The 21,703-nt window shown below is 43.0% G+C and overlaps 1 protein-coding gene across 20 annotated transcripts in view; it reads right to left on the bottom strand.

Annotated features, from left to right (window-relative positions):
- The window catches only part of MAPK8IP3 (mitogen-activated protein kinase 8 interacting protein 3), a 242,062-nt gene that overhangs the window by 32,648 nt on the left and 187,711 nt on the right, over positions 1-21,703 (bottom strand). For all 20 annotated transcript variants that reach the window (XM_033914092.1, XM_033914108.1, XM_033914105.1 and 17 more), the window contains 2 exons: positions 21,427-21,575; positions 10,960-11,131 (listed from right to left, as the gene is read on the bottom strand). In XM_033914092.1, the coding sequence (XP_033769983.1) occupies positions 10,960-11,131; positions 21,427-21,575 (321 nt within the window). The remainder of the gene's footprint in view (positions 1-10,959; positions 11,132-21,426; positions 21,576-21,703) is intronic.

Below are 21,703 nucleotides of genomic sequence, written 5' to 3' on the forward strand. Positions count from 1 at the left end.
ACCGAACTAACACAATCAGAACTGTCCCAAGCATCACCTGCAACTACTCCATATGTACTTCTGATGTCATGACAAATCAGACATAATTTATGTTATGTTATGTTTGGAATATAAGAAAATTTTCACTGCCTGTTTCTATTCTGACCATTTATGGTCATTACAAAAAATATTTTTTTACATAGGGGGGGGGTGTCAAAAAATGATGGGCCCCGGGTGCCACATACCCTAGGTACGCCACTGCTCTTCCCCATACATCTCTACCTCACTCCTCTCCCACCACCTTGTCCAATAATTCTCTCTCCCTCCCTATGTCCAACAATTCTCTTTCTTCATCTCCCCATGTGCACCATTTCTCTTTCCCTCTCTCAGACACCCAATTCTCCCTTTCTATTCCCTCCCTCACCTCAGCATCTCTTTCCCCTCATTCCCTCCATTCTTTCATCCTATGGCTAATGCTCCCCTCCCTCCTTCCCTCCATTCTGTGTCCCAAGATTATGCCCCCTCCCTCCTTCCTTCCATCCATCATTTGTCCAAAGTGTGTGCTCCTTCCCTCATGAGTCCAAATGAGCTCCTCTCCCTCCCTCCCAAGTCTCAACAGGCCCCTCTCTCTCCCTCCATTCTGCACCTCAAGTACATGCCTTCCTCCGGCAGTTGTATATCTTCTGGCCGGATCCCTCCTCCTTCCTGCCGCAGTCGTTTGCACACAGCTATGGGTGGCAGCGGCTCCTATGCTCATCTCACAGCTGAGCCAGAAGCCTTCTCTCTGACATGGGAGGAGCTTCCTCCAAAGTTTGAGGGAAGACTTCCAGCTCAGCCACGGGATGCGCTTAGGAGCTCCGCCCGCGGCTTTGTGCAGAGAAATGACTGTGGCAGGAAGGAGAAGGGAGTTGGCCAGAAGGTAAACACCCACTGGAGGAAGGCACGTACTTGAGGCATAGAATGGAGGGAGGGAGAGAGAGAAGCACGTTGGGACTTGGGAGGGAGAGGCATGCATTGTGACACCTAAGGTAGAACAGGACCCCCCATTCATAACTACATGTCTGATGTTAAATCAGATGTTCGTAAAACAGGGACTGCCTATATATATTGGCATTGCCACTATAAAGCATAAAAGTACACTGTACCATGTAGCTAATACAATAACACTGCCTGCCAGCACGCATGCTACCACTGATGAGGATAATTGTATTATGCAGAACATAAGGGGGAGGCCCATAAGTAATATGTATTAGATACACTTTTAGTTAAGACTTTAAAAGACACTAATATTATATGAATAATAGAAATACTTCAAACACTTGTGACACAGCAAAGTATAAACAGCACAGCCAGCAGAGTACATATTTTTCCTTCATAGAACAAAATATTTTGGTTTAATGTCTGGAACAAGATGCTGAAGCCATAACAATGGTTCCATGAAAATAAGCTAAAAGTCACACTGACATATTTGTCGCTTGATGAGTTAGGGGAAATCATGTGACTATAACCATGTGGTTGCAGAAATGTATTGGTTAGCAAATGAAAAAGTTTCTGGTATACATATTTTTCTTCCAGTAGTTGTTTAGACGGTTTAGAGAGAAAAACACATTGGTTTATAAGAACATAGTTTTAATAAAAATACCTAGAAGATATAGAGAAGATAAAATATTTGTTGACACATGGAAAACATTAAGTTATGTTAGTAACATGTCACCTATTCCAATTGCTAAATCTTTACACCAATCCATTTGGGTAAACTCCAAGATCAAAATTGGCGGAGCGCAAATCGTTTGGAAGCAATGGATTATTGGGGGTATTCGTACCTTGAATGATGTTATATTAAATGGATCGCTGCTTAGTTTTTCACAATTGCAACACAAATTTGATCTGAATAAAAATCAAAGTTTTAAATGGTTGCAATTGAAGCAGGCTATTCAGGAGGGGGTTCCCTGAATGGAAGACTCTTCATAATCAATATAGTTTAGAATTCCTTTGCTTTCAGGCGGATTTCTTGGGTCACCAAGCCGCACAGTGGTATAAATTATTAAGTGAATATTTGAATAAAAAAAAGAAAACTGGGTTGAGGGATATTTGGAGCATTGAGATAAAACACCAAATTTCGGAATCTCAATGGCCACGAATTTGGTCTTGGAGAATAAAATCAACAATGTCGGCATCTATGAGACAAACATGGTTGTTTTTGTTGCATAGAGTGTTTTGGACCCCAGTTCGTTTACAGAAAGTAGATAATTCTAAATCTAATAGAAGTTGGCATTGTAAGCAAGAAGCAGGGATGTTAGATCATTTAATTTTTTTCTGTCCTTGTATAAATGTATTCTGGAAGTCAATCTGGCCCCAAATTAATTTGCTATTAGAAAATCATGTATCCCTATCCTATGATACAATTTTATTTGGCACTTCAATGAGATATAAAAGTCAAATTTCAGGATCTAATAATAAATTATTATTAATATTAACAGGAGTTGCCATCCAGCACATAACTAGGAACTGGAAAGATTATACAAGTCTGAATTTTACATTTTGGTGGAATACAGTGTGTTATATATATAGAATGGAAAAAGCTATTGCATTACAGAATGGGAATTATAAGAATTTTAAAAAGATATGGGGGCCTTTAATGGAATATTCAAATGATTTGGCACCTTTACAAGATTGATTGAATATAAAATGAAAGAGTTAGAATATGATAATGATTGAAATATAGAAGTGGGAGGGAATGGGGTGGGATATTTTACAACTTGATAAGATATGAGTAAGAATGTACAAATGATTGTGGATAATATAGTGTATAAAATTGTAAACTTGTTGATTGATGGAAAAATGAATAAAGAAGTTTAAAAAAAAAAAAAGAACATAGTTTTCTTCCACTTACATAGTTAGGGCAAATATTGATGAGCTTGAACTATAGAAAATCATGTGATTGTTTCTGTAAACGAGATATTTGCAATAGAATAGAACATGTCTGCATGGTCCTTTTATTGCTGACAAGAGGTGAGACAAACAGCATGTGAGGAGTTAAGTCACTTTTGCTAAGGAAATTACTAACAAAGTAAAATTAAGAAACCATGTGACTTCAAATTGTAAATGCATTGTGATTGGAAGATGTACCAACTACGTATGTCTAATAATGAACTAATTAATGATGTCAATAAAATGACCAGTCACCTGTATTGGGGAAGTCTTTCTGATGTCCCATTATTTTGGAGGATGCAGAAATGCTTCTCAAAGCTTTGACTATTTTTAACATCACTTTGTGTGAGATTTCTTTCTCTGATCTTCCCTGAGTTAGAATTAAGAACTGAGGACTATATGGAAGAATTAGGAGGCAGGTAGATAGCCTGTATATATATTTATCTCAACCAAACAGCTTGGTGCCGTGACTCTGTTCTATCTCTGGGTGAATCAGGTAAGACTGTAGTTTTTTTCTCTGAAGCAGCTTGATAGGGAACAGCTGTGGGAGATATTATGAGAAACTGAAGTTTGTTTAAAGATATTAAGAGAAGTCATGGGGTTAGTATGGCTTTGACCGATTGGGGTAAGGAAGATTTATGTGCTTTATGTGAGGTTGCTCCTAGAATGACTGATATCTGGGAGAATTGTTACAAATATTAGTGCCTGATAAGACATGGGTAGAGAACTTTATGTTTTCCGTGCTGGTCTGTTTTGCAGAAACACTGTGATTAGATAAAAAAAAAACAACCCAGGTTGTGGATCTAAGGTTTTCTTCACTTATACCAGGAGATTCTTTTTGTATATGGCCTGGTACAACTGAAGAACATATATAAGGGAATCAGTGTTCCCTCTAAGCGGGCGGGTGTTATGAGCAAACTTTTTTCACTGTGAGCTAAAAATATCGGGCGCCAGCAAGTTATGAGCCAAATAAATATGTTGTCAAAGTTGCTGATACATGAGGACGAGGTATTCAAAGGAATTTTAGGCCTACACGCTAAATTAAATAACGTTAAATAATATTTTTAAGAACACAGAAATTGTAGGGATGAAATGATATCTTAATAAATGTTTTACAACAAATGTAGTTATGTCTGTTACATCCATATGTGTAAACTGTAAATTAAAAACAGTCCAGAAGACAATACGTTTGATGCTTTCAATTTCTAGACCAGTGTTTTTCAACCTTTTTTGGGCAAAGGCACACTTGTTTCATGAAAAAAATCACGAGGCACACCACCATTAGAAAATGTTAAAAAATTTAACTCTCTGCCTATATTGACTATATATAAAGTAATTCTCTTGAATAGGAATCAAATAAACACAAAGAAAGTATTTTATAATTACTTTATTATGAAATAAAAATTATAAAAATTATAAAATACTTTATTCAGTGTGAAACCTGGGCCTGTTTGGCTGAACACAAAGCTGATATTCTGGCTGGAATGGAAGAAAGACACACACGTAGCTCTTCGTCAACAGCTCTCAGTCTCTCTCTGTATTTGTTTTTTATAGCATACAAAAATAGACAAATATACCCTCCATCCTTTTTATTAAACCACAATAGCAGTTTTTAGCGCAGGGAGCTGCGCTGAATGCCCAGCACTGCTCTTGACGCTCATAGGCTCCCTGCGCTAAAAACCACTATTGCGGTTTAGTAAAAGGGGACCATATTGTAAAATATAGACAGCAGATATAAATTCAGAACTGTGCATAGTAAGTGAAGGGAAGTTTTCATCTCTGGGAATTTACCCAGTTAACTATTAAGTTATTTGGGCAAATTCCTTTGAAAACTGTGGTAATACTGCCTCCACTTTGCTAAATTTAAAATAAAATCATTTTTCCTACCTTGTCTGGTGATTTCTGGTTGCACTTTCTTCTTCTGACTGTGCATCCAATCTTTCTTCCCTTCTATCAGCCTGTATGCTTTCTCTCCTCCACACCTCATTCCCTCCCCCAACTTTTTCTTCCTCTCTCCCTAACCTTTCTTTCTTTTTTTCTGTTTCTCTTCTTTCCTTCTGTTTCCCTGCCTGCCCCCTTTCTTTCTTTCTCCCAGCCTCCTGTCCAGCAGTAACTCTCTTCCCTTCCTCCCCTCCCAGCAGCATCTCTCCGTCTCCCTCTCCAGTAGCAGCTGTCCCTTTTTTTTCCTTGCCCAGCAGCTTCCCAGATTCCTTTCCCTCCTCCCCTCCCAGAAGCATCTCTCCGTCTCCTTCTCCCTCTCCAGTAGCAGCTGTCCCTTTTTTTCCTAGCCCAGCAGCTTCCCAGATTCCTTTCCCTCCTCCCCTCCCAGAAGCATCTCTCCTTCTTCTCCTTATCCAGTAGCAGCTGTCCCTTTTTTTCCTTGCCCAGCAGCTTCCCAGATTCCTTTCCCTCCTCCCCTCCCAGAAGCATCTCTCCTTCTTCTCCCTCTCCAGTAGCAGCTGTCCTTTTTTTTCCTGGCCCAGCAGCTTCCCAGATTCCTTTCCCTCCTCCCCTCCCAGATGCATCTCTCCTTCTCCTTCTCCCTCTCCAGTAGCAGCTGTCCCTTTTTTTTCCTGGCCCAGCAGCTTCCCAGATTCCTTTCCCTCCTCCCCTCCCAGAAGCATCTCTCCTTCTCCCTTTCCAGTAGCAGCTGTCCCTTTTTTCCCCCTGCCCAGCAGCTTCCCAGACTGATAGTGGTTTTCTCCCCTCCCAGCAGCTCTTCTTACTTCCCAGCGCAGCGATTCACGAAGGCAGCCTCGGGTCCTTTGTTGTGTCGCGCCGCCTCTGAGGAAAGAGGAAGTTGCATCATCAGAGGCAGCCGCGACTCAGCAAAAGCCCCGAGGCTGCCTTCGTGAATCGCTGCGCTGGGAAGTAAAGGAGAGCTGCAGAGAGGGGAGAAAGCCACTGTCGGAGGCTCCCCAAGATCTCTCCGGCCCAGCGCACGCTTCCGATGCTGATCTTGCAGAAGTTCAAATGAGTCAATCTTGCCGGTCCTGCGCTGTGACGAGAAACTTGTGCGCTGCGACCTAATATTTTGTGCGCCAGCGCACGCCAGCACAGCTTAGCGGGAACACTAGGCCGCACTATAGCTTGTGTGGCTCGGGAAGAAAGACCTGGCTGTCTGACATGTTGAAGCATATTCCTAAGTACTCCAATTGCTGAACCAGCAGAACTTGCAGAAGTTGATGATCCAAATCCTGCAACAGCTGGACTACTTAAGTCAATGCACTCTCTCCTTCCACTTTGGACAGGGCCCTGATCAGCCAATCGTCCAAGTAGGGATGTATTTGAATTTCCTTTTTTCAGAGATTTGCCGACACCATCACCAATACCTTGGTGAAGGTGAGCGGCACTGTAGCGAGCCTGAATGGAAGGGCGGAGAATTGGAAATATTTCCCTAGTACATGAAATCTCAAGAATCTCCTGTGAACTGGATAAATCAGAATATGGAGCAACCACCGCAATGACTAACCAGTTTCCATGCAGAAGCGAGGCACATTTAAGGCCGCATTGACTGACTTCAAATCCAGGATCGGTCTCCATTCTTCGGAGTCTTTTTTGGGCACTATGAAGTATATAGAGTATCTGCCCAAGCCTGATTCTGTGGGCAGCAGCCTGTCCACTGTTGATCAGACTCTGAGACCACATTTTCTAGTTGTCTGATTGAGAAATCCACAAAACGATCCACCAAGGGGTAGCTGAATTCAAGTTAGTATCTGTTTCAGATTGTGTCCAGCACCCAGCAGACACTTGCATAACTTACCTTCCTATCTGTGGAAGTTCAGCTACAGTCCTAGCATCATAGAGACTTCTTGGAGGCTGCGGCAGAGTGTGGTCCAGAGGCTTGGGTATGACTAGAGTTACCGAACCTTTGTCTGGGACCCTTTGCTGCTCTCTGGGTAGAGAATCCTCCGGAGTACTGACAAAAGTGCTTGGAGCCACAAAATTTATTCCGAGTAGACCCTCGAGGGTTCCGTTATCTACTGTCTAGAAGTGTTTTAGGACAACAATCATCCACACTGGCCATAAGATCATCCAAACCCTTTCCAAAAAGCATCTGCCCCTTAAAGGAGAGTCTGCTTAAGGTGGCTTTAGAGACCAAATCTCTTGCCCACTATCAGATCCAAAGCATTCTGTGGGCAGAGATGGAATAAGCTGAGACTTTGCTCAGGACTCTAATAACGTCATATATGGCATCCACAACATAGTCAATCCATTCCATGACTAGTTGCGGGTACACCTTGTCATTCGTGCATGCAGTACAACGGACTCTAGCATGACAGGCACATGCCACAAAAGAGGTCACCTTAAATCCATCCTAAGGCCTAAATCTGCCTTAAATCCCAAGCCTAAGGCTTGAAACTGGGATTTGAGGACTACATCCACTCTGCAATCCTGCACATCCTTCAAGATTACACACCCCTCACTAGGGAGGGAACTCCGCTTGGTAACCTGAGCTACCAGTGAGTTAATCTTAGGCTGAACAAAAAACTGCTATGCGGAAATTCAGGAAGAATGGGATACAGCCTGGCCATTGTCTTAGCTCCTCTTAGGGAGCCCTCCAGGACCTCCCAATGCTCCATAAATAGGGCAGTAAGATCTGGATGCAACAGAAAAAAATGAAGTCTGAGCCTGGGAAGAACTCATAATTGAGCACTGTGCCACCACAGCCTGTGGAGTCTCTAAGATTAACTCCTACATCGACTCTGGGATAAGCTCCAGCAACACCGTTGCTTTAAAAAGGCAGCGTACTGTTGGGTCTTCCCCTTGTTCAAGGGGGATTACAGTCTCCTGGCCTCTCATCTCTGTTTGAGACCCCGAATCGCCCAGAAGGGACGATTCACTCTGTGACAGTAAAGGCATAGAATCCAACTTCCATTATCAGACTGGTCCTCTGGCTCCTGCTCAGGAATTTCTGCTGAAGCTTGAAGAGGACACATCCACTTGTGCAGACAGCTTTGCTCCCTTGACCACTGTGAAATACCCCTGACAGTTTAAGTAAGCTTCCACAATAAACTAAGAAACTCTGGGGTAAATCCCTGACTAGTGACCCCCGGATTGTTCTTCCATGCAACTGTGCTTCACCCATGTTCCATCCCAAGGCTCCGTAGAGGTTCTCTTCCCCAGGCAAGGGGTCCTCTGTGATCCCCCAGCCTTAAGGGTACCATATGGAGCTAAGCCCAATGCTCTTGCCTCTCTCTCACATGCCCCACGGCATACAGCACACGGCTGCTGTTCAGTTGGCCATCTGTCGCAAATTTGGCATGATATAGAGGTATCTCTACTAAAGGAGTCCATCCCTAATGTTTTAAATCCAAATTGAGGGGGTTTTGAGGCAGATGGAGGCTTTTATTCAAAATCAGGAAAATCCAAAATGGCTGCAGTGGCAGCATGGTTAGGAAAACCCACTTAAGGGTAAATAAATTATGGCAAGGGGTTTTTGGAGGTGGGGGACCCTAAAAACAGCCCCAAAAATCCTCAGAACCTGCAAATTCAGACTCCCCCTTGCCCAGATTTTCCCATAGACTTCAATAGGCAGTACTCACAGAAGCTGGAAATGGAGAAGACACTGCTTCTTTTGCTCAGGAAACCAGTCCATGTGCTAGGATCTTTGGACTGCCAGTCAAACTAAACCAGACTGAGTCCTCAACCCCCACAGACCATGCACATGTGGGGGGAGAAATTTACACAGCCATTAATCTGTACGGTACTGAAACCAGGGCCAAACAGCTTACAATCTAGCATCTGATAAATCAGGATGCAAACTAGCTTCAAAGGGAATAGACCCCCGAGCTCCACAAAATCCAGTGCAGGCCAACCAGCCAGGAACCCCAAGGGTTGCCTTGCCAGCTGCAGACGTCTGACCCAGAGTCTGCGTATTCTCCCAGGCAGAGCTGATCCGCGGTCACCAGGGACCTCTCCAGCAACCAAAGGATCAAACTTAGATTAAAAAAAAGAAAAACAAAAAATAAAAATATCGGAGCAGATCAGAATCATACCTTCTCAATTCACTTGCAGAAAGAAAAAACTGAAAGAGGCTCTATAGCACTGAAGAAGGAGGCGGAGCTGAAGAATGTAAATTTAATTCTTCTGCAAGCAACTCGCGAGCAAAGGAAAATCACATATTATCAGGACTTATATGTCCTCTACACCAGAGAATATGCAAATGAAGCAGTATAAAGACAGAAGTGTGGACAAGCTTAATTTGGGTTTTTGCCTTTAATGTGTACTGTTATTACAGCCACTATTACAATACCAGGAGTAGAAGAATTTGCAACTGAAATCAATATAAACCAACTCCACTATCGTAAACACATCTAAACACATGAATCGAGAACTTTTCTTCTCTCCAACCAGAAATGAATCAGAAGATAGAGTAATAATGTGCATATTAAACTATGATACAAGAGCACATTAATTAGGAAGGATCATTCGTCGGCACTGGGACATGGTGTCAGTAATGCCATGTTTCACAGGATGTCTACAGATTGCCATTAGTACCATAGATTGGTTTATTTTTATTAGTTCCCTTTCACAGTCTGGTTGCTTGATTTGAATAGCTTTCATGTCAGTGACTCTGTCACGCCCCCCCAACCAATCAGAAGAGGTGATGTCAGAGGGGGAGTATTAAAACACTAAGGCGCCATGTTGAACAGTTGACACTCATAAGAAACAAGCAACAACGATACAGTGAGTACAAAGTTCGCTAGATAGTAAGAAGCGTTAAATGAGTGCAAAGACAATGTTTTTTTGTTTTTGTTTTTGTTCTTTATTTACAGCTGGTATCCTCGGTGCCCTGAAGCAGCAGCTTTTGCCTTGAAACGCGGGCCCACGTCAGGGGATTACAAGATTCAAGTTGTGCTCACTAATGTTTACGATTGATTATAATTAGTCAACACAAGTGTCCGGAGGTTTTTTATGCCTATGATGTTGAAGAGTAGAACTGCTAAGTATTACAGCTTACTCAGAACCCGAAGCTTTTCCCTCCTAACAAGACACATTAGAGCTATATGTGTTTATGATAGTGGAGTTGGTTTATATTGATTGTTGTTATTACAGCCTACACATGCTCAGTACAATTTCTCCACCTTTTTTAAATAAGTGACCAAGGCCCAAATTCTGTAACCAGTGCCTTAAGTTGGGGGCCTATTTCAGAGGCACCAATTAGATAGGCGCCTTTCTAAATTGAAGAACAAGCCCAATTAAGCTTTTTAATCAGCACTGATTGAAAGATAGGTGCCTATCAAGAAAGCGCGATTCTGTAACAAGACGCCTTTAAAAATTTAGGTGGCCTTCAAAAAAGAGGCGCTATGCATGTTAGGCGTGGGCGTGGCTACGTTTTAGGTGCCTTCTTACAGAATCACTGCTCTTAAGCGTGCGCATGGGCGCCTAACTTTTAGTTGTGCCTAGAGCTGGCCTATTTAATGGGCGCCTTCAAAATAGGTGCCGCTCAGCATGAATAACTAAATAGCACCCAATTCTACTTGAATCGCACTGAACAGTGTCTATATCAGTGCCCAACTTTTGGGCACTTCTTATAATATTTGCCCTTAATTCAGGCAACTAGGTTCATGAATAGCCTCCCCTTCCCCATAGTACCTTTTCAAGCTTTAAAGTAGGTAAGCCTATAATTATAATGAGAGAGAAAGAAAGGAAAGAAAGGAAAGAAAGAAAGAAAGAAAGAAAGAAAGAAAGAAAGAAAGAAAGAAAGAAAGAAAGAAAGAAAGAAAGAAAGAAAGAAAGAAAGGAAAGAAAGGAAAGAAAGGAAAGAAAGAAAGGAAAGAAAGAAAGAAAGAAAGAAAGAAAAGAAAGAAAGAAAGAAAGAAAAGGAAAGAAAGAAAGAAAAGAAAGAAAGAAAAGAAAAGAAAGAAAGAAAAGAAAAGAAAGAAAGAAAAGAAAAGAAAGAAAAGAAAGAAAGAAAAGAAAAGAAAGAAAAGCAGAATTTCTGGGGGGTTCTCAGAGCTGCCTACAGTCCTCTCACAGAGTATGCAGTGCCCATGATAAGATGAGGAACATCTCTCATTTCAGAGTGACGCTTCTCTCTCCTACCTAACATCTTGCTGACATAAGGCTCGATGTCCACATCTTGCAGGTGTTGATGGGTGTGGGCATGGTACAAGCGCAGCGTGGAGTCCAGACGGATGGACACCCACACACCATCTCCAATCCATGCCAACTGACGAACCTGGCTCTCCCTTCGAGGGTGGGCATCAAAGGATTTCTAAGGGTAAATATGGAAAGAGTGACACAAAACTGAGTTTACATCAGCAATATTAACACAGCTTGTGCAGATTTCTAGTACTTTACTTTGCTTTTGCATGTTTACAGGGCATTAGTTGATCTCCTTGGTTCCCCCAAATCTCTGTTCACAGCAGTACCTGAAGAAGCTTCTATTTTATTGAAACCAAATCTGCAGAAAGCTTCTTATGCAACCCAAAGTTGTAGGATGCAAAGATTTAGCAATTTCTTTACATATAGCAGGATTTCTGTATATGAGTAGCCTAGTGGTTAGTGTAGCAGTCTGTGAACCTGGGGAAATGGGCTCAATTCCCACTGCAGCTCCTTGTAACTCTGGACAAGTCACTTAACCCTCCACTGTCCCAGGTACAAAATAAGTACCTGTATATAATATATAAACTGCTTTTACTGTAACCACCAGAAGGTGGTATATCAAGTCCCATTTTCTTTCCCTTTCTCTATACCAGAAACCTTTAGGAAGCAGAATATAATAGAGCTAAAAAAAAAAAAATATATATATATATATAAATATATATCCATAATAATAAAAGGCTAAGTGCGCATGCGCTTTTCAAAGATCGTGATTCCTGGTGGCGTGAGGTGTGCTTCTGTGTCACACCTCACAGCGCCTGCGCTAGCTGGAGGCGCGTGCTCCAGAGACTCCCCCCTCCCGCTGCCGCTGCTCTTCAAAGCGGCCTGCTGAGGTTTGCCAGCCGCTGTAGCGAACCTTGCAGGCCGCTCTCCACCTTCCCGATGCAGAAAAAAAAGCAAATCCAGGTAGGACGGAGGCTGCGATCGGCAGCAAATGCTGCTACTCCTCCAGCTGCCTAGCTCCTCTCCGCCGGCCCCGGCCAGCAGCCCCCTCCACCCCGTCCTGATCACGAGGGAGACCGTGCAAAGGGAAATGCAAGGGGAAGGGGAAAGGGAGGAAGCGTCTCTAGCACCCATTAATGTAACGGGCTTAAAGAGCTAGTATATATATATATATCTCAACATTTATACTCTTATTCTATAATCTTGTGTGTACATTTTTGCACTTAGACCCTGATTCTATAAAAGATGCCTTCAGTTAAGCCCACTTTAATACCAAAAATTCCAGCTGGTGAGCTGGATACTTCTTTCCGGGTTCAGATAATTTTTGGCTGGCAAAAGTGACAGGACTTATACCATCTTCAGGGGTCTCAAAGTCCCTCCTTGAGGGCCGCAATCCAGTCGGGTTTTCAGGATTTCCCCAATGAATATGCATGAGATCTATGTGCATGCACTGCTTTCAATGCATATTCATTGGGGAAATCCTGAAAACCCGACTGGATTGCAGCCCTCAAGGAGGGACTTTGAGATCCATGATCTAGATGAGGTTGGTACAATACTGCACCTAACCCTTCTTGGCTAGCATCTGTATGCAGAATCTATGGAAGTTGACTATCAGTGAAAGCCAACACTGGAGCATTTGTCAAACAGTGGATAATCTTCTTGAACGCCTCTTCACACTCCTGGGTCCATCTGGTTTTAAGTATGGTAGCCCCGACATTTGGTTTTTGCCTCCTCCTTTCTTTTCAGGTGGGTAACCATTCGTGAGCTCATTTAGTGAACGTACTATCACTGAATAATTTTTTATAAACCTTCTGTAGTAGCCACAAAATCCTAGGAATGATCTGAGGGCTTCCAAATCAGTATGTCTATCCCAAGTGGCAACTGTTGCAATCTTGTCTGAATCTGTAGCAATAGCTCTTTCAGACACAATGTGTCCCACATACTTCACTTGAGCGGAACTGGCTTTTGCCTAATGACAGCTTGAGCCCCTGTGCCTTCAGCCTGTCAAGGGTCTTCATCAGTCTTACCTCATGTTCTTCCAAACACAATGAGGTCATCGAGGTAAACCTACACTTCCAAAAGATTCTTGTCTCTAACCATCTTCTCCATGAGTCTTTGGAAGGTATTCAAAGCTCCTGTGATCCCTTGGTGCATCCATTCGAATTGGGCAGATGAAAGCTTTATTCTCTTTATCACTCTCCTTCATAGGTAACTGATAGTACCCACTCCACAAGTCTAAAACTGAGAACCACTTGCCACCCATCAGACAGTCCCACACATTATCTAAGTGTACTGTCTGGTACGGTTCTTTTGTTCAATGTTCGGTAGTCTATACACATGCGCATAGACCCATTCTTTTTCCTAACAATGAGGCATATGGATTTTGGAACTCTTTGATGATTCCAGCATCTAAAAGCTTTCACAAGTGCTTTCCAACATCATGCATGTCTCCTGATGCCAACCATCTCAATCTTTCCTGGAAGGAGTGTGGATCATGCTGATCTATGAGATGTTCTACTTCTTTGACCAAATCTACATCCTACTCATATGTTGAGAATACATTGCTTCTTTTTAAAAGCTGCTGTATCAATCTGTCCTTCCAATAAGAAGGAAAAGGTGAGTCCCCATAATTGAACAAGGATAGATAATTTTCTGATGTTGATGTTTTTTGCTGAGAATAGCCTGCAATGATGAATTCTACTCTATATACATGGGCTATTTATGATCCTTTTGTAAACTGATCTCTTTCTTGGATTCATTTTGTACCCACATTTGCATTTCATATGTTTTCAGGTAGAGTGCTCTCTAGTGGAGCATATATCATCAATGGTTGTTTCTTTATCTTTGGAGGAAGCTCTACATGGCCGGCAACCGAGGTTACTGTTCCAATCCACTGAGGTTACTGTTCCAGGCAGCAACTTTAATGGCTTGGAGGAAGCATACCAAACAGGGCCCAAATCTTCTTCATGGGTCTGAAAGTGGTACTGCCCTGCTTTAACATAAGCCTCTTGGAGTAGTTGATGGATAGTTAACACCCACCTTCTCTTGGCACTTTTGGGCTAGCATTAGTACCAATGATGATTGAAGTGCTGTCCCTTCCTCAAGCTTCAGAACATATTAGTGCTATCATGGGTACAGTTTCTTGAATCCCTGTGATTTTCTCTGGAAATTCAACTTCTGCTATCACATAACCTCAGTATGAGTAACCGCTTTCACTGAGGTCCATATGGTCAAGCTCTCTACAGGGTGTAGAAGCAGATGCCTCAGATAGGCATTGTACCAGTAGTAAAAGATGATGGTGATCTGTGACCCACTGTCCAATAGTGCCTTCACTGGTTTCCCTTTTACTTTCACGGAGACTACCAGTGTAGGTCCAATCAATCCTTTCAGTATAGTAGAGGCAGAACATTGGGTGGACACTGGTTTAGTATTGGAGCTGTTTGCCTTGCGGATCCCCTTGAAGTTTCCCTGTGCTCTTGGCAGTGGGAAGAGTCTATATAATGTAAAGACAGTTTCCCTGTTGCTATGACATCAGAGGCCTGTTTGCTGAATTTCTGCACTTTGAAAGATTCAGTGAAAACAGAAATCCCCCTCCTTACATAAGGTTTCGTGCACAATACCATGTGATGCTTAAGTTGAGGCACCTACTGGAGCCTAACAACACAATCCTGAAAAGTAGACATGGTTAAGGGCAGAGAATAAGCATGGTTGACTTAGACATCACTACATGTCTGTGTTAGGCACTGGTAAATTAGGCCAAAAAAACCCCTGGCTATTAAGAGCACATGGTGACATCTATGCATACCTAGGTCCCCCTAAGCATCAGGGCTGGCATTAGGGCAGGGCAAACAGGGCCCCATGGCTTTAGGGGTTCCCTTGCCTCCATCCTTGTCTGGCGTTCCCCTGGTCTTCCTGCGAGATATGATGGATCTGGGGACAGTGGGGAGGGAAGGAGAAATGCTGGATGAAAGGGCAGTCTGAAAGAAAGAGAAAAGTATGAAGCTGGTGATGAGAGGGAAGGGGAAAACATTGAGTTTGGGGGTGGAAGGGAGGTAAAAATGCTGAACAATGGGATAGAGGGCGGAAATAGATGCTGCATCAAGGGGGAGAGGGTACAAGAACAGAAAAGAGAGGGAATAATGATGACTTAGGAGCAAGAGGGAAGAGATGGAAGAGAGGTGAGACAGAAAGATACTGGGAGATGTCAGACAATGACACTGGGTTAGGCTACAAGAAAGGAGAGATGAATTCTGGAAATAGTGAGAGGTCATAAAGGGGTAGCAAGATGATGAGTGAGAGGAGAATAGTGAACACAGAGGCAGAAATGTGGTCATGGGGATTAGATGGAAGAAAATAGGAGGATGTGAAAGATGAGAAATAGGAGAGCTAGGAACTGAGAGAAGATGGAAAATTGATAAGTAGCTGAAAATTAAAAAGGAGAAAGATATGAGAGGGTGAAATTTTTATAGACAGATACATTAAAGAAAAACAAGAAGGAAACAGCTGAAAGGGAAGAATCAATATCTTAGTTGTAGTGAGGGAATGGAACAAGAGAGAAGAGAGGCGAAAAGAAAATGGACAGCAGACACTGGAAAGATAATTAGCAGAAGACTGGCAATAAAGCAGAAAAGAGAAACTGGGACTAAGATGATGGAACAGCAAAATTCCCAGACAACAAAGGTAGAATAAAATGTGTTTTATTCTGAATTTACTAATAGGAATATGTTAGCTTTAGAATATATGCATTATTGATGGGGGGGGGGGGTTGTATTATATTTAAAAGTGTAGCCAGATGTTTGATGTGGGGAGGGCTTGAGCCCAAAATAGATAGGCACCAACTTTCTCCCCACCCAAATACAAAATACTATATAAATATTTGAGATAGTAGGGTTCCCCAAGCCCTGCCAAATGAAGACCACCTCCTCCAGCAGCCAAAAATCTCCAGGTTCTGCAGCTGGTGGCAGTATCCCCAAGTTGCCACTGCATGCATGAAACCCAAGCAGGCATGTGGTGGAGGTGGGTGCTGGCTGCAGAGCTTGGGAGAGTTCTGGTCAGAAGACAGTCATCATCTGGTGAGGCTTGAGGATCCCCATCAACCACTGCAATGGAAATGTTAATTGTGGGGCTAAGCCCCACCTTTGTGGTTGTGCTTTTGTGTTCAGTACAAAATTAAATGCATTGGGCTTGAGGATCCCCACCAACCACAGCAAGGGAAATATTAATTGTGGGGCTAAGCCCCACCTTTGTGTTCAGTACAAAATTTAATGCATTTCTGTTTTTATTTCTCCAATGTTGTAATATTTTCTGAGGTTACCTTCTTGAAGTTCCCAATTTAATTTTGGTGATTCATATTTCTAATTTGTTCTGAATTTGGTGAATATCTGTCTGTGTTTTGTGTGTGAAGTCATTTAAAATTATTTTATGTGTGGTAGTAGTGGCAAGTGAGATGGTGCTCTGGCTAACATGGCAAAGAATAGTGTCCCAGGGAAGCCAGGTCTCGGTATATGAAAGGCCTAGGCCAGGAGTGCCCACACTCTTTGGGCTTGTGAGCTACTTTTAAAATGACCAAGTCAAAATGATCTACCAACAATAAAAAAATTTTAAAAAAACACAAAGCACACTGTACACAGAGAAAATGTTAATTATCATTTATATTCGGGGGTTTTTCAAAGAGATCAAGGCAGATGACTCTATGCAATGTCACCTCAGTAACAACTATAAAAATAGACAAATATACCCCCTCCCTTTTTACTAAACCGCGATAGCAGTTTTTAGTGCAGGGAGCTGCGCTGAATGCCCTGCGCTTCTTTCAACGCTCATAGGCTCTCTGTGCTAATAAAAATTGCTATTGCGGTTTAGTAAAAGGGGGCCATAGTGCAAAATATAGACAGCAGATATAAATTCTCAAAATGGACACATTTTGATCACTAAATTGAAAATAAAACCATTTTTCCTACCTTTGGTGATTTCACGAGTCTCTGGTTACACTTTCTTCTTCTGACTGTGTATCCAATATTTCTTCCCTTCTTTCAGCCTACTGTATGCTTCCTCTCCTCCAGACCTCATTCCCTCTTTCTTCCTCTCTCCCTGCCCCCCTTCCCTTTCTTTCTCCCTGCCCCCTTCTTTCTTTCTGTCTGACTTTCTGTCTCCCTGCCCCCTTTCTTTCTTTATCTTTCCATGCCCCCTTTCTTTCTTTCTTTCTTTCTGTCTCCCTGCCTATCCCCTTTCTTTCTTTCTTTCTTTCTGTCTCCCTGACCCCCCCTTTCTTTCTGTTTCCCTTCTTTCTTTCTGTCTCCCTGTCCCCCTGCCTGCCCCCCTATTCTTTCTGTCTCCCTGCCCTCCCCCACGCTACTGCCACTGCCTCCTGAGATAAAGCCCATTCTCCGGGATCTAGAATCTGCTGGCTGAGAAAATCTGTCTGGACATTGTCCACTCCTGCTACATGTGCTGCCAAGAGTGCCAACAGTTATATCTCTACCCACTGGGCCTCCAAGCATAGTGGAGCACTCTTGGTGCCTCCCTGCTGCTGCTGCATTGTCCGAGAAAATTCAAACCACTTTGTCTTGCAGTAAGCTTCCAAGCGCTTTCAGCACCAAGCAGGTGGCTCAGCTCCAACTGATTATCGACCACTTTGTCTGTGAGGAGGATTAACACCTCTCATAATGCACTTCCCAACAATAAAGGCTGGCATCCATCGTTAGAATTACCCATATAGAGATGCAGTATCCTGAGGGCAGCATTGACCGACATTAGATCCAGAATCGGCCTCCAGTCTTTTGAGTCTCTTTTGGGCATGATAAAGTATATATTTTGCCATATCTACAACATTTGCATTGGCTACCAGTCGCCTTCAGAATACAATATAAAACAGTAATGATCTGTCATCAGTTCTTGTATAGAAACATCCCAGAATTGTTTAAAACCAATATGTCTACTTACACACCAAACAGATCATTACGCTCTGAAAATTTAGCTTTACTGAAGATGAATGTAAACCAAGGCTTGTTGCGACTGGCAAAATGACTTTTTGCTGTGTAGGAGTTAAAAAAATGGAACTCCCTTATGGGCCAAATACGAAATTGCCATGTAAAGGGTACATTCAGGAAATTACTCAAGACACAGCAATTTGTAGATGCTTTTTTATAGTTATTAATTGCCTTTTGTTGGCAATGTTGATGAAATGTTCACGATCATTCTTATCATGGTTTTAGTTTTTAATAATGTTCTAACATTTTTTTTTTTTAAATCTTTTGTATGTTATGATGATTTTGTTTTTAAATTATGTGTATAACTCTGTGAACCATTTAGTTATAAACGGTATAGAAATTTTTAAAATAAATAAATATAGAGTATCTGCCTAAGCCCAATTCTTCATCCAGGACAGCTTTTATGGCTGCAAGATCTAGCAGCCTCTTTATTGTCGCTTGGACTCTGACCACTTTCTCCACTGGGGAATCCACAGAGAAGTCTGGGAGGGGACAAAAGAACTCAGGTTTGTATCCCTCAGGGTTTGGTGCTTGGACCCGTGCTTTTCAACATATTTATAAATGATCTGGACATAGGTACGACAAATGAGGTGATTAAATTTGTGGACGATACGAAGTTGTTCAGATGGGATTGTGAAGATCTGCAACGTGACATAATCAGGCTCGAGGAATGGGCATCGACATGGCAGATGAGGTTCAACGTGGATAAGTGTAAAGTGATGCATGTCGGTAACAAAAATCTCATGCACGAATACAGGATGTCCGGGGTGGTACTTGGAGAAACCTCCCAGGAAAGAGACTTGGGAGTTCTAATCGACAAGTCAATGAAGCCGTCCGCACAATATGTGGTGGCGGCAAAAAGGGCAAACAGAATGCTAGGAATGATTAAGAAGGAGATCATGCTACTGTACCAGGCCATGGTGCGCCCTCATTTGGAGTACTGTGTCCAAAATTGGTCGTCGTACATGAAGAAGGACATGATGCTACTTGAAAGGGTCAAGAGAAGGGTGACTAAGATGGTTAAGGGGCTGGAGGAGTTCCATATAGTGAAAAATTAGAGAAACTGGGCCTTTTCTCCCTCGAACAGAGGAGATTGAGAGGGGACATGATCGAAACATTCAAGATAATAAAGGGAATAGACTTAGTGAATAGGACAGGTTGTTCACCCTCTCCAAGGTAGGGAGAACAAGAGGGAACTCTCTAAAATTGAGAGGGGATAGATTCTGTAAGAACATAAGGAAGTTCTTCTTCACCCAGAGAGTGGTAGAGAACTGGAACACTCTTCCGGAGTCTGCCATAGGGGAAAACACCCTCCAGGGATTCAAGACAAAGTTAGACAAGTTCCTGCTGAACCGGAACGTACTCAGGTAGGGCTGGTCTCAGTTAGGGCACTGGTCTTTGACCTGAGGGCCGCCGTGTGAGCGGACTGCTGGGCAAGATGGACCACTGGTCTGACCCAGCAGCGGCAGTTCTTATGTTCAATACCCAGTGGTCTGAGATGATCCTTGCCCACCTCCCAATAAACCCACAACCTCCCTTCTATTGAAGTATGGCTCCTAACCTGGTATCATAACTACTTCTTGTGGGCCACTCTGAGGTGTGATCCTGCTGACTAGGGATGCTTCGCACCCCCAAATCTCTGCCTCAAGCCTTGAAAAGCCCTCTGGATCAAAGGTCTTCCCAAGTACTGGCGAAAGTGCCTAAAGCCACAAAAATTATCTCGACCTAACTTTGGTTTATGATCCTGCACACTGGCCATTCGATCATCAAGACTCTTACCAAAAAGCAACTGACCTTTAAAAGACAATTTGCTCAGAATAGCCTTAGAGGATGAATCTCCTGCCCATTGTCTAATCCAGAGCATTCTCTGGGTGGAAATAACATATGCAGAGATATTACTCAGGACCCTGAACAGGTTATATAGAGCATCTGCCACATAATCTACTCCCAGCATTGGAACTGGGCATTTACCCCTTGAGTGGAAAGCTTGTGCAATGAATGCTGCTGCTTTCAATCCCAATGCTGTGGCCTCAAATTGCCTCTTAAGGACAAAATTTAGGCTGTGGTCCTAAGCACTGGGGAGGGAGGTACACTAGGTAACCTGCACCACTAGGGAATCCACCTTCAGCAGAAGAAACAGCTGATTAAAATCATCATCCATCAGGTAAAGTTTTGTCATGACCTTAGCTACTCTCCTGGACCTGCCAATGGTCTTTCAATATCTTAGCAATGGCCTAATGGGAGAGAAAGCATGTGGTCTGAACCTTATTGCTGCTCATATGTGTGGCTCTATCTTTAATTCTTGAAGAGACTCAGTAATTATCTGTTTAAGCACTGTGGGCTTAAACAGCCAGCGCACAGTTAGGTCCTCCCTGATGGTCAGGACCTGGCCCTCCCAGGTGCAATGCAGATCTCCTACTACTGAGGACCCAGACTGGGAAACTAAAAGCATAGATATAGAATCCACTTCATCCTAGTTCTCTTCTGACTGAACCCCCTTATCTTGGCTCTGCTGTGAGGAAACTGAGCTGTTAGAGGGAGGGACCCCTGGGTGATGCCACCACCACGACCCCCGGGTCCATACAGACACTATAATTCAAGTACACTTCATACATCATAATAAGAAATTCTGGAGCAAAACCCTGACCAGGATGCCCACAGGATCCGTGCAGGCACTCCTGTGTTCCTTTCTGGAGTTTAACGCCAGCTGCACAGCTGAGCTTCACCAGGGACGTGATTTCAAGATTTGCAGCCAGAGAAATGAGAGAACTTTCTGCCTCAGACAAGTCTAGAACACCGGACAGCTTGCCTCTTCAGACTTCCCCTCTGCTGGACTGGGACCTCAACCCCCTCTGGAACTTGCATGCAAAGTCAGTGGGAGGAAACACAGTCAGCACCTGATCCAGCTGAAAAACAGCCACAGGGCTACTCGGTCTGCACTCAAGCTCTCTGTAGATAAAACCTGGAGCGAGCCTTGCTCCCAAAGGAACAGTCCACTCACTGCCTTTAGAGTTTGTGTCTTCTCCCAGCCAGAGATGTCCCATAACTGGGAACTTATGCAGCACCAAAAAGTCTCACAACTGGATGAAAACCCGAAATTAAGGGACAAATAAACACAAGCAGAACAGACAGGCTCCTACTATCTGATATGTAGAGAGAAAACTGAGGAATTACAGGACAACCCAGAGTGATGGGAGGCAGAGAAGAAAAATATAAATAAGCTCTCTACACAGGATCTCACAATCAGAAGTTCACAACCCACCGGTTCAAGATTGATGTTCCTATGGCACTTGAAGAGAAAATAGGTTCTACTTGTATGTCATGTAGTAGGCAACAAAAGGAACACTGTTAAGATCCTCCCATTCACACTGTGTTCATTTCAGTAAAGTAAAAGAAGTGGGTAGGATTTTATGTGCCTGAAAAGAAACAGGCCTGCCATCATTTAGTCCTCTCACTCTCGGTTCCCCACCCACATTACCTCAATTTGCATAGTCTTGGGCTGGATAACATGGACTTTGTTCTTGTAACCACACCAGACCCTGTCATACACAACAGCCATACAGCGAATGGAGTGGTGCGTGTGTCCAAGATCCATGAGGTGATAATTACTCAGATCCCACTGACCATCTGTAGAGACATAAAAGTCAGAAGTTGGCAGGAGGTACGCCAGATTACAGCCACATACTAAGCAATATTCATACCAATATTTTAATAAACTATTCTTGCATTGTCATCGTGGTTACACATATCTACTT

The sequence above is a fragment of the Geotrypetes seraphini genome, chromosome 11 (genome assembly GCF_902459505.1).
Source record: "Geotrypetes seraphini chromosome 11, aGeoSer1.1, whole genome shotgun sequence".
Classification (NCBI taxonomy): domain Eukaryota; kingdom Metazoa; phylum Chordata; class Amphibia; order Gymnophiona; family Dermophiidae; genus Geotrypetes; species Geotrypetes seraphini.